The sequence below is a fragment of the Polypterus senegalus genome, chromosome 16 (assembly GCF_016835505.1).
Source record: "Polypterus senegalus isolate Bchr_013 chromosome 16, ASM1683550v1, whole genome shotgun sequence".
NCBI classification, from domain to species: domain Eukaryota; kingdom Metazoa; phylum Chordata; class Cladistia; order Polypteriformes; family Polypteridae; genus Polypterus; species Polypterus senegalus.
In genome coordinates this window covers 86,433,804-86,447,381 of record NC_053169.1, presented here as the reverse complement: position 1 = coordinate 86,447,381, position 13,578 = coordinate 86,433,804, and the positions used below count along the sequence as shown (strand labels likewise).

Genomic DNA, 13,578 nt, shown 5'->3' with positions numbered 1-13,578 from the left:
TATGAGGCCCTTAACATCTATTCGGGATTTGGGGCCGGCTAATCCAACCCATGTGCGTAATAGCTGTTGGGTCTTACATGCTGTGGGACTCCCCGAATCACGAAACTTACAGCTGTATTTGTAAATTAGCTCAGGTAGTACCAAACCTCTGACAGATCACTCAGCAAAGCAACCTGTGGTCAACTGGGAAAATTCTATTTCAGAATAAAAGCAATTTTCCTTTTTTTTAGATAAAACTCTGGAAATGCTGGCATCAGGAGATGGATGCAAAAGTTTTTAATCTCCTGATCATCATTAAGTTATGGAAAATGTATGGAACTACTAAAATCTTGCCTAGATCAGGCCAACCCTCTAAACTGAATGACCAAACATGACGAGAGGCTATCAAGAGGCCAAATGCACCTTTGAAGGAGCTACAGGGCTTTATCGTAAAGATGGGTCACATTGTGTAGGTGACAAAAATATCATTAGCACTCTACAATTCTGGACTAAATGAAAGGGTGATACAGAGAAAGCCATGTCAGTTCTGCTTCATATGATACTAAAAATTATCCTCAAGATTCTGTGGCCAACTGATAAAAGTTACTTGTAGTCAGATAAAACCTGTTATTCTGGGTTTACTGAACAATGAATGGTACATCTGTTGAAAACCAAATATGATGTACCATCCAAAGAACCTTATTCTTTTAGTAAAGCATAGTGGTGGTGTCAGGTTGAAGAGAAGGTGGAAAACTGAGGAAAACCTGCACTTGCACCTGGCTAGGAAGCTGAAAATTGGAGATGGTTCACTTTTTAACATGACACTGACCCAAAGCACACCTTCAATGCAACCACGCAGTGGTGGAAGGTGAAAGTAAACTCCTTTGAGCATTTTTATGAATGAATGGAAGAGGGCAGTCCATCAGTAGTCACCAGTCAGTTTGACTGCAAGGTGAAATGGGCCCACATTGCTTCTTGAAGGTATAAAAAGTTGGTAGAGATGTATCCAAACAGACATACACGGTGCATGCACCAAATATTCTCTCATGGGGCTCTCCTGTTCTCCAACCCATTTATTCTCCACTTTCTATCTTTCCTTCTTTCAGGAGGCAAATCCTTTGGTATTGTTTTGTCTGTTTTCTGTAGTCTCCTTGTAGGTTTTACACCACACACCGTGCCTATTTCTACGTTGTTTAGTAATTGTTAATGTGTCTGTTCATTGAACACTCTTATCAGACCTAAACTTCAGTAGCATAATAAAGCTTCAGTTAACTAAAGTGACTGCAATGGCAGCCAGAGCAACAGCTTGCAATTAGCATTTTGTTGCTTGCATAATATCAGGTGTTAGAAACAGCAGTGGAGCTGGGAAACTAATCTATTCAAAGAAAGCTGAACCATTGATAATTAAAATGAAAAACAATTGAATAGATATAACTGTTCCATCCTCAGTGAATAAATCTATAGTACATATAGCTAGGACTAAATAGGAAAATATTTGTTACTGCTACCTGTATGGAGTGAAGAGGTAGTAGTAGTAGTAGTAGTAAATATGTTGCTGTTGAGTCCCAACGATATGCACCATCTTCTTCTTTCGGCTGCTCCCATTAGGGGTTGCCACAATGGATCATCTTTTTCCATCTCTTCCTGTCCTCGTCATCTTGCTCTGTCACACCCATCACCTGCATGTCATTTCTCACAACATCCGTAAACCTTCTCTTAGGCCTTCTTCTTTTCCTGTTCCCTGGCAGCTCTATCCTTAGCATCCTTCTCCCAATATACCCAGCATCTCTCCTCTGCACATGTCCAAACCAACGCAATCTCGCCTCTCTGGCTTTGTCTCTAAACCATCCAACATGAGCTGAGCCTCTAATGTACTTATTCCTAATCCTGTCCATCCTTGTCATATGCAATGCAAACCGTAGTAGATTTATTCACTGTGGATATTGTCAATCAAGCCCAGGCCTACAGTGATCCCCTGCCTATTGCGGAAGTTACATTCCAGACCCATCAGCGATAGGTGAAAATCCACGATATAGAAAGACCACATAAATAAAATGTTTTTATAGTTTAAGCCTTAAAATACCCCTCCCACACGCTTTAAACACATGTAAGCTTGTAATGGCGAGCGACATCCGCGTAACGCTTTCCTTCCTGAAGCATATCCAGCAGTTTTACCTTTTCCTGAATGGTCAAGGTCTTCCTCTGGCACTTAGGCTCACTATTACCAGAAGGCTTAGAAGATGCAGGACACTTGGGAGCCATTATAGGGCTTAAAACAAAACGAAACGTTCACAAAAAGTTTGCTCACAACAATTGGACCACAAGCATGTTACTTGATATGCAGAGAACTGAGATGCGTCGGGGACCCACGCTCACTGTTCTTGCGAGATTACACCACGTGAGCAGCAGCCAATCAGAGCCCAAGAGAATGAAAATCCCACTCTGATTGGTTGATATGATTTTATATTACCTTGTAAGAAATCATCTGGGTACTGTAACATGAAACTCTCTGTCTACCGTAGTGTACAATGTCTGTATATTTAATGATTTACTACACTGTATTGCTTAAATGTTCGTTATTTTATATACATATTGACTTTTAGTCAATATTTAGAGTTATGTTATTGTAGCTGTGTTTTCCCAAAATTACCAAAGTTCAGCAGCTTCAACTCAAAAAATGGGATTCGATAAAAGCCTGACGCGCAGAAATGATTCCACAGACAATATCTTCGTTTTAAAGATTTAGTTAAGTTTCAAAGTAAAACAGTTCACACAAAAAAGGAAAATTTAAAATTGCAGAAAAAGGAAAAATTAATGTTAAGAAAAGTTCAATTCTAAGCTTAATCTTGTTACATCTCAAATCGTTACTATTAACATTTCTGAACCATTTCAAAACGGTCAGAAAACTGTATGCTTATCTCATTTCTAAGTTTAAAATGAGTCTTTTAAGTCCCCATGTACTGGGACCTGTTCTAAACAACAACTGAGCTTATTATCCCACTGTTTCTCAGTTGTAATAAGAAGGTTCTATCTCTTGCTAACTTATAGGGGGAAAAGACTATACCATAAGTTATGACTATGAAAGAAATTTATATTCAATTCAAATTAAGCAAACGTTAATATGAGTTTAACTCAAAACTTCAACTTTCTAAGTTTGGTTATTACAGTTATAGTTATTATAAATATTGTTCTAACAAACTCTTGTCTAGCACGCTTAGTGACAAATGAAAAGCGTACGCTTTGTTACAATGAATTGGCTGCAAAGTACACTACAGGTAGGATGTACTTGTTGAATTTGTACTCCAATTTCATTTATCTACAGCACAGGTGTATGTATGTATGTAATAATTACAGTAATACATTGCTGTTATTAATAGTTTAGCATAGAAAAACGCTTATTTCAACGTAACAAGTTGTCAAAACCCCATAAAAAACGATCAATATAAAACCCCACATTTCTGTGATAGAAAATTAAATATGTTTCCACAGAAACTGGTGGGGGATCACTGTAGAGCAGTTCAACCAGCTTCTAGAGTTGATCCTTTCGCTTCCTATGTAAACTGGATTCAAGCTATTTTCAGGGCTATTAATGAAAGGGGCAGATCAGATATCCTGGAAAGCAAACCAGACGTCTTGGTCAGTTTAAATGAGTAGTCAAATTTCAATTATGTTAATGCTATTTTGCTGCTAAGAGATGTGGTTTTGATGTGAAATTCAGTAGTACAGTAACAGAGGTATATTTATTCAGGTGTTGTGCTTTGTGTGAGGGGATGATGGTCTTCTGCTGTGCCGCAGTTTAAATAAGTCTTGCACTGTAGGTATATATTGGTCATGAGGATTGTGTAGTTGTGTTAAGAGTGGTGCAGTTACAGTTAATCTCACACCTTCAACATTCTAGACTTTGTCTCCAAAATTAAAGGTCATAGTGCTCGATGGTGACCACTGCAACCCTAAACCTTGCCAAGCCTTCAAGACAAGCCTCTACTTTTCTTCTTCACCTCTATGGTAACTGGTTTCTAACATGTCTTAGAGGAGATGTTTCTGCTGTCCATTAGCTGAGTCAGTGTGTCATGTACCCATATCATATGCTGGTTTTCTAGGGTCTTGATGAGTATTACAGGCAGTCTTCCCTGGGCACCACAATCTCTTAAAATATTTGGGTCTACTACCCTTTTTTCAGCAGGGTGCATTATCTCTATGACAGGACCAGGTTGACTGTTGGGAACAGAGTTGCCAGATTTGACAGGCACTTTAGAACCCAGTCTCAGTCACAATTATCCAGTCCCACAAGATCTACCCCAATATTGGTCAATTCATTCCAAGCCAGCCGATTGCCAATCAAATACCCTCCACCACCCCGAAGCTGCAAAAAATCCATGCATGTCACTCCTCTGATTGGTGAATCGGTACTTAATTTGCATAAGAAGGTAGAGCTATGCAGTTAAATTTCAAGAGTAAGTTTCCTAAATGGATAAAGTCTGCCAGAGAATACAACCTACAGAGTGAAGCCATTAAATACACTTGTTTAAATAAAAAATGTGATGAACAGTAGAGGGGAAAAAAAAAATCTGGCAAAGGCTCATTTGATTAGATCCATTGCATCTTTTTTTTTTTTTTTTCTTTCAGGTGAAACAATATAACAAAGTTACTGATGGTCTGTGTCAGCCTGCCCCTGCAAAAGAAAAAACGTTAAAGGTTATTTCCATGGTGAAGATGAACAAGGATAAGAGACACATTTCAGTTGTAAAGGCTTCATCAGGTGCATCCCGAAATGCAGATCATCATTGAACCTGCTTCATCCAGCATTCCATGCAAGGCAAGACACCAGCTCTGGCCAGGGCATCGGTTTGTCACAGGGCAAACTTGCTAACACCCATACTCCCTCACACCGGAGTATTTTACAGATGTTAGTTCCCAAAACGTACATTTTTTTTTTTTTTTCGGATGGGGAAGGAAAACTGGAGCAGCAGAACAATAAACACATGAAACATAGTGAGAACAAGGTAACTCCACACAGGGGCCAGGATCTGAAAGTGTCTCCTGGAGCTGTGAGGCAGCAGGCCAAACCACTGTGCCACTATGCAGCCTGTGATGGTGGGGTCATAATAAACAAGCATGCTAGATGGTAATGTCTGTTAATGTAAGTTTCTCGCTGAATTCGATTGTTAGTGTAAAAATAAGAAAACAAGCAATATATACTGCTCAAAAAAATTAAAGGAACATGTTTTGATCCGAGTATAGCATCAAGTCCGTGAAACTTGTGGGCTATTAATCTGGTCAGTTAAGTAGCAGAGGGGCTTGTTAATCAGTTTCAGCTGCTTTGGTGCACTAGAAGGGCAACAATGAGACGACCCCCAAAACAGGAATGGATGGTTTAACAGGTGGAGGCCACTGACATTTTTCCCTCCTCATCTGTTTCTTCACTTGTTTTTCATTTGGATACGGTCAGTGTCACCACTGGTAGCATGAGGCGATACCTGGACCCCAGGGAGGTTGCACAAGTAGTCCAACTTCTCCAGGATGGCACATCAATACATGCCATTGCCAGAAGGTTTCCTGTGTCTCCCAGCACAGTCTAAAGGGCATGGAGGAGATTCCAGGAGACAGGCAGTTACTCTAGGAGAGATGGACAGGGCCCCTTGTAGAAGGTACTTAACCCATCAGCAAGACCCACCGGTATCTGCTCCTTTGGGAAAGGAGGAACAGGGTGAGTACTGCCAGAGGCTACAAAATAACCTCCAGCAGGCCACTGGTGTGAATGTATCTGACCAAACAATCCGAAACAGACTTCATGAGGATGGCACGAGGGCCCGACATCCTCTAGTGGGCACTGTGCTCATTGCCCAGCACCGTGGAGCTCGATTGGCATTTGCCATAGAATACCAGAAATGGCAGGTACACCACTGGTGCCCTTGTGCTTTTCACAAACGAGAGCAGGTTCACCCTGAGCACATGTGACAGACATAAAAGGGTCTGGAGAAGACGTGGAGAATATTATGCTGCCTGTAACATCGTTCAGCATGACCTGTTTGGTGGTGGGTCAGTGATGGTCTGGGGAGGCATATCCATGGAGGGACACACAGACCTCTACAGGCTAGACAACGGCACCTTGACTGCCATTAGGTATCAGGATGAAATTCTTGGACCTACTGTCAGACCCTACGCTGGTGCAGTGGATCCTGGGTTCCTCCTGGTGCACGACAATGCCCAGCGTCATGTGGCGAGAGTATGCAGGCAGTTCCTGGATGAGGAAGGAATTGATACCATTGACTGGCCCCCATGCTCACTCGCCTGACCTCAATCCAATAGAACACTTCTGGATGTGACGTTATGTTTCGGTCCATCTGACGTCACCAGGTTGTACCTCAGACTGTCCTGGAGCTCATTGATGCCCTAGTCCAAATCTGGGACGAGATCCCCCAGGACACCATCTGTCATCTCATTAGGAGCACGTCCTTTACGACGACGTTGTCAGGCATGCATACAAGCATTTGGGGGCCATACAAACTACTGAGTATGATTTGGAGTTGCTGTAATGAAATTTCTGGCAAAATGACTAGCCTTCCGTATCATTTTTTTCACTTTGATTTTCCGGGGTGACTTTGAAAATGATCAGCCTACCGAGGACTGAATTCATTTCCATCACAGGAATGGGAATGAAAGGATGCCACATCGTAACACATTACCCAGTCCATGTAGAGATATCCAGCAGGATTTTTTTTTTTTTCCCATTGAGATGTGATGTGTTCTCAAAGTGTTCCTTTAATTTTTTTTTGAGCAATTTAGTTTAAACCCAAGACCAGCCTTTGATAAAGTAGAGATTAATTCAAATAAAATGTTCAGTCATTTACAGTAAACATTCTGATTAATGCACAGACATTTTGCTGTCACAAAGCCATAATCTTTATGGTTATTTTAATTTGGCTCAATTTTCCATCTGCTGTCGAGAATTAATGTTCTCAATCAATCTGAAGAAATATCCGCTCCTTGCTCCTACATAACTCTAGGGACATTTAAGCTAATTGGGAACTCGCCATTGCTGCACTACGTTTAATAGTATCTGAGTCTGCCCCATGACTGACTAGCATCACATTCAGACTTCATTAATGCTGGAGGGTTTGGCTTCTGGCAGGCCACACTAGTTTGTAAAGGGATGACGGTGCAAAAACAGAATTATTCAATTCAAAAATTGGAATTAAATCATTAGATTATAATATAAAGTACATATTGTTTTTTTTATCTTTTACAGTGAATCCCTTATAAGGAACTCTAATACATGAATCTACTTTTTGCATATCAAAGGCAGTGGTAGGGAGTCGTCCATCTAAAACCTTGTGCTGAACTTTGTCTTAAATATTATGTTAATTTCTCTGAAGGAAAAAAAAAACTTCCTAACTGTTCCATTAACCTGCCCATTTGTTTTCAAGTCTAGTTCTTCCATTGCAGGGTCATAGTAATCTGGGGCCTATCCAAGATGGAATCCATAAACCAGTCGTAAAATGGAGAGAACCAGTCCATCACAAGGCACTCTTGCACAGATACAAAAACCAACTCAACATTCATTAATTCATGCATTCATTGATCCCACCTATCCCAAAGCTGAGTTATGAGGGTCTTTAGCCTGTTTCAGCAGCAACAGAAACTATGTACTAACAAACTTTGATTGGGCAAAGGGCAATGGGTAGTTCACTATGGCATTGATCTTTGTAGGATTCGCTTTTGACTCCATGAGCTGACACCATATGAGGTAGGAATTAGAGTTGGCATTACTTGAAGTACCACTTCTTGATGTTTTAAGATAATTTAGGCTGGTTGATTCTTCATAAGGTGGGTTCTAGGCCTTGGAGATGTTATTATACTGATGGAAAATATAATTGTATCGCCAATATAAACCAAGCATGTTCTTCCTATGAACTCCCTTGTCCCATCAATTGCTGAAATGAAGCGCTGGTATTCTTCAGTTCAGAATGCTTTATGGTAAATAGGATCCACACTCTGGGAGTGATGACAGTCGTTTTTGCAATAGTATTCAATCTCCATGTTCACCTGCTAGTAAGCAGTGTAAATCCAATGTGATGAAAGCTGTCGTCGAGCCCAAGGATTCCAGGATCTTGAGCGCAAGGAGAATGAGAAACCAGTCCTTCATTACGGTACATCTTTATGCTTAACCCTTGGAAGTTCATGCATAACTTGCAGGTCTCATTTGGCTTGCAAATTAATGCCACTGGAGATGCCCCAGCTGAAGCAGTGGGTTTAAGGATGACATCCTGCAGCTTGTGGTCCACTCGCTCCTTATTGTATTTTCTCTTCAGAGGGAAGCAATAAGCTTTGTGTTGAACAAGACCCTCATCGACTGTATAAATAAGCTCTTACAAAGCATCAGTCCAGGCTAGTTTGTCAGACTACACTGAGGCCCAAAGTTTGTAACTGCATATGTAATGAACAACATTTAATCTCTCATTCTATGCTAATTTATCCCTGCTAATAAACCTAATCTTTGACATGTGGAACAAACATATATGCTGTCACCAATCCAGGACTTAAAACTAAATTAGCTCAAGCAACAGTGCTAACCTTACCAACATCAGAACAATTTCTTCAGAATTATTTATTGCAAATATGGTGATTTTAATATTACAAACATTAACTTTGCAACAAATTAAACTTTTTATAGTTAGCCACTCCAATCCGAAAGTAATAGCAGATGGCTTTAGTGCTCTTGTGAAGATTAAATTTGTCTATAATACATAGGATGTTCAGTAGGTTCTTTAATTTTGATTGCAAATATAGTTAAATAGGCGGCACGGTGGCGCAGTGGGTAGTGCTGCTGCCTCACAGTTAGTCCAAAGACATGCAGGTTTGGTGCATTGGCGATCCAAAATTGTCCCTAGAGTGCGCTTGGGGGGTGTGTGTGCCCTGTGGTGGGCTGGCACCCTGCCCAGGGTTTTTTTCCTGCCTTGCGCCAAGTGTTGGCTGGGATTGGCTCCAGCAGACCCCCATGACCCTGTAGTTAGGATATAGCAGGTTCGATAATGGATGGATGGATATAGTTAAATATACAGTATAGTTCATGTCTAAGCTGAAAGTATGAGTTATTGTGCAATTACAAAATCTGACACTACATTTTTGAAAGCTGTCATAGAATGAGCGATTTTCATTTTTCTATAATTAAGAACTTTAGTACGCTAATGTGCTGGTTTATCATTGTTTGATTCTATACTTTTCAATTGTTTCCGTGCCAGCCAAGGCTCTTTATTTGAGTTTTACATTGCTATTCATGTTGTTCCGCCCTAAATATATTATCTCTACAAATATCACCTTTACTCTCATGTGCTTTGTTTCCTGTAGTTGAAGCACCTCTATAGATTTGAACTAGGTCAATATGATACAGATTTGTAATAGTTTAATTGAATAAAAAATGAATAACAGATTATCCAGGCATTAAGAAACGAAGGAGCGAAATATGAAGGTCCCCATATTTTAAGAATTCCTATAGACTACCGAAACTGTGAAAATTAAAACTGTAGGGGATTTCCTGAAAATATTCCTAAAGACATGTTATAAATTATTTTAATTTCCGAGAATATATCGTAGCGCTTGACAAGATGGTCTGGCAATCAAGGCTTCACAGGCAGGGCTCGACAAGATAAAATACTGTAAGCATGTGTCAGGGCTTGGCGTTTAACTGGCAGCAGCCGGCCGGTAAGGAAGGAGCGTATTTTTTTAAATCAAGAGGGTTCTGAGGAAGACGGCAGAGACGCCCTTACGATACAAAGAAATCTGAACTCCACGAAGGCTTTAGTGCTTCCCTGTACAGGGCAACATCTCAGTGACGATGAAGAGCTGCGATTGCTGATACTGTGACCCTGACAGAGTTCTGGTTTGAAACGGCACACGCCAGCCACGACTAGACTTCAGATTGTATCAGTTTTGGAGGTGTACTGTATACTGTGATGTGTAAAAATGTGAAAGTGAAATCTTCGGCTGGTTAGGCTCTTACGCTCTGAGCAAGTCGTCAGAAAATAACGCGTGATGGCAGACTTGCAGCTTTCAACAGGATCAAACAGCGTGCTTTGTTGTTTGACGAATGGTTCGATGCAGAGAAACAAATCATCAGTCTTAAATGCTGACGTTAATGTCACCATGGTGCTTTTCTTCGTCTGTTTTTCGCATAGGCAATACAAAGTGTCACATATTCCCCGTGTATTATTACATTTTAAAGGTATCGCATACTGTCACAATATTCTTCGCAACAGCATCAGAATGCAGATAACGTTTATTTTTAACATCTTTCGTCCGTCGACTCACAACACAGCAAAACCGGACGTTGTTTGATGATTTCTCGCACTGACACCAGGTGGAATCCTCCAGCTTTACTTAAAGTACGCACGGCAGTACACTGCAGCAGCGTCACGTAGCGTTACGTATATCCTATCCCAGGCCTTAAAGTGCAGTGTTTCTATATACAGTCAACCCTCGTTTATCGCGGTTAATCCGTTCCAGACTCTGCCGCGATAAATGAATTTCCGCGAAGTAAGATTCTTTATTTATAAATCGAATATTTTCGCAGTTAGAGCATAGAAATAAACAAGTCTGTTAGTAGGGTAAACCTGTGGCAGCAGTGCTGACAGGACTTCAATTCCCAGAAGTCAGTAGGTCAGCAGAGAGGCTGCAGGGAGATCTGTGCACACTTTAAAGGGAGTTAGCTTTCAGAGGAAACGGTACAGATAACGGGCCCGCCGCCGGAAATATTTGGGCTCCAGACAACTGGGTACGTGTGGACCCCACATGCCAAAACCTTCAAATACCTATACAAAATGATCGCAATGTAATCCGACAGCGACAATGCTGCATTTATGAATCGCATACTTGATGAGTTAAGCCTTCTCGCACATCAAAGTTTGACTGCGAGAAGGACAGCCAGAAGCTCGTAGCGGAATTGAAACAATACATTAATGAGATAGGCCTATGTATTATCTAACGTGAAACGGTACAATCATACCAATGCAATGGATAGGAGCGACATCTGAACGTTTTAATATATACTGACGGTTAGGGTTATCTACATGGTGTACAATCAGTACGGTAACTTGCAATATCAATCTTCAAAGTTTTCAAAAAAATCCGGGTGATCCAGAATCTTTCTTGATACACACAAAACCAACGCACTCGTCACTGCTTTAAAAGCAACAATAAACACCAAAGCGAATGAATTATCTCTGCTACACCATACACGTCAACATCCACGATAGTGCACAACAAAATTGCTGTTGTCTGAGACAGAACAGCGCATGTGTGTGAAACGGAAGGATTCAATTACAGCGGCGAAGTCGATCCATTATCCACGTACCCTGTACAACAAACATACTACCCAACGTCAAGCTCAAGGACGTCAGTGTCGGCTCTCCTTTGTCTTTGACAAGCGTGCGTCACACGACACGAGCATGATATCTACTTGTGTGGAGCGTGCGGCTATTAAAACACACGCTTGTATTGTTGTAAGCTAAATGATTTAACTTTTCTATTACATGTAACTTGAATAATTGTCCGAATATATATCTACGTGCACAACATCAGCATAAAAAAAAAAAAAATGTAAACGTGAACGGGCCCTCTTCCGTTAGGACCCCGGACCAGAGTCCCGTTTGTCTCCTAGCCCCCACCCCACACCCCCGGCGGCGGGCCTGACAGCAGTCTTTGGTAGTGAACATCTACTGTACATTGTGTGTGTGTGTATAATATCATGAATATATATATATATATATATATATATATATATATATAATTCATGATATGTGGCCTTTTACATGAGTAACATGCATATCCTAACTGTTAACATTCTCCATATCTAATATGTTGTGTATTCTTTGATATCATAGTAAGATTAGTGTTCAGCCAATAGGATCTTCACATGTTATAAAGAGGGTATTAAGAAACCTGTAAATAATTTAACAAAATTTGTAAAATAGTGATCTTCTGGAAACAATACTTTAAACCAAGTGATGTAAATAGAGAAATCCATAATACATTAATGCTAGGAGTATTTGTATATAAACCAAGTGTGCAAAGCATAATCATATAACAACCTCGCTAAAGAATATTTGTATTTAATAATTAGCATTATGTGTTTTAAAATACTATGGAAAATGTCCTTGTTAGCCAAAAAACAATACTTTTGTTGATGCAAAGGCCCATTCTATTTTGGAGGCAACAAGAATGTCTTTTCTGCTGTGCTGCCAAATTTTATGCCTAACACAAACTATTCCTTGTCTGTCCTGTGTCAGAATTTGGAGTAGTGATTTAAATTTATTAGTAAATATAAACTTGGAAATTTAACATTTACTCTAGAACTACTATATATTTTTTCTAAGTGAAAAGTTCTGATGGTAATTCAAATTGATATGTATATAATTGTTGAATGTAATATTTTATGTGTTAAGAAGGACTTTGTTTCAGTATTAAATATTAGAACAGTATGATAAAACAACAAATTTGCAATTAAAAGCAAACAAATGCCATTTTTCTTTTCTGGAAGACTAAAGGGAGAGCTTCACTTTGCAGTGATCATTTGTATAAATTTTTCATAATTCACTAGTCCGTCTCCATCATTATCGGCCTCTCTGAACATTGTGTCAATTTCTTCATCTGTTAATTTCTCCCCTAAGCCTTTCATGATCTGCCGCATTTCAGTTTCACTGATTGACCCGTCGTTATCCTTGTCTAGTATCCTGAAGGCCTCACGCATTTCTTCTTCAATATCTTGGCCATTTACTCTCATAGCCATTATACTCAGGAATTCATTGAACTCAATTGTTCCCTTTCCATCTATGTCCACTTCATTGACCATATCTTGCAACACTTGATCTGTTGGGGTTTGACCTAATGATCGTATGACATTTCCGAGCTCTCTTGTTGTAATGGTGCCATCCCCATCCCTATCAAATAAGGAAAAAGCTTCCTTGATTTCAGCAATTTGTTGTGGAGTCAATTGGTCAGCCATGGCTCTTGTCTTTTTATTTATTAAAAAAAAAAATAAATAAGTGTACAAGAAAACCAGAAACACCAAAGAAAATCCAAGAGCACACTGTTTCTGGTTAGGCTGTGAAGTGCAGATTTGTAAGGATCTGGATTAGCGTGATTTACAAATTCTTGCGAGAAAATAAGCGGCGTTGCTGTCAAAAACCGGCCCCTCCCATGATGAGCTGGAGTAATTATTGGGGAAAGGAAAACAACAATTTCGGTGTAAACTGGTGAGATTTAATGTAGTGCATCATTTTCTTCTTGTCGCATACAAATGCCCGATTGTTTTATAAATACGACGATTGCCAAACACGTGCTCAAAATCGGGGAAATGTTTGTGTGAACAGACAGAGAAAAGACCAATCTCATCAAATAAAACTGATTTTGCTGATATGATATAGGTCATCTACGGTGGGCTGGCGCCCTGGCCAGTTGGGGTATCTGCCTTCATTCAAACATTAGGCTAACCTAGTTTCCTTTCTATTGATGATCCTAAATTGTCCCTAGTGTGTGCTTGGTGTGTGGGTGTGTATGTGTCCTGTGGTGGGCTGGTGCCCTGCCCGGGGTTTGATTCCTGCC

At 40.1% G+C, this 13,578-nt stretch overlaps 1 protein-coding gene across 1 annotated transcript in view; it reads right to left on the bottom strand.

Annotated features, from left to right (window-relative positions):
* The window catches only part of LOC120516564 (calmodulin-like), a 45,824-nt gene extending 32,845 nt beyond the window's left edge, over positions 1-12,979 (bottom strand). Inside the window, exon 1 of the mRNA XM_039738324.1 lies at positions 12,560-12,979. Coding sequence (XP_039594258.1) covers positions 12,560-12,979 — 420 coding nt within the window. The remainder of the gene's footprint in view (positions 1-12,559) is intronic.
* Positions 12,980-13,578: the final 599 nt, after the last annotated feature.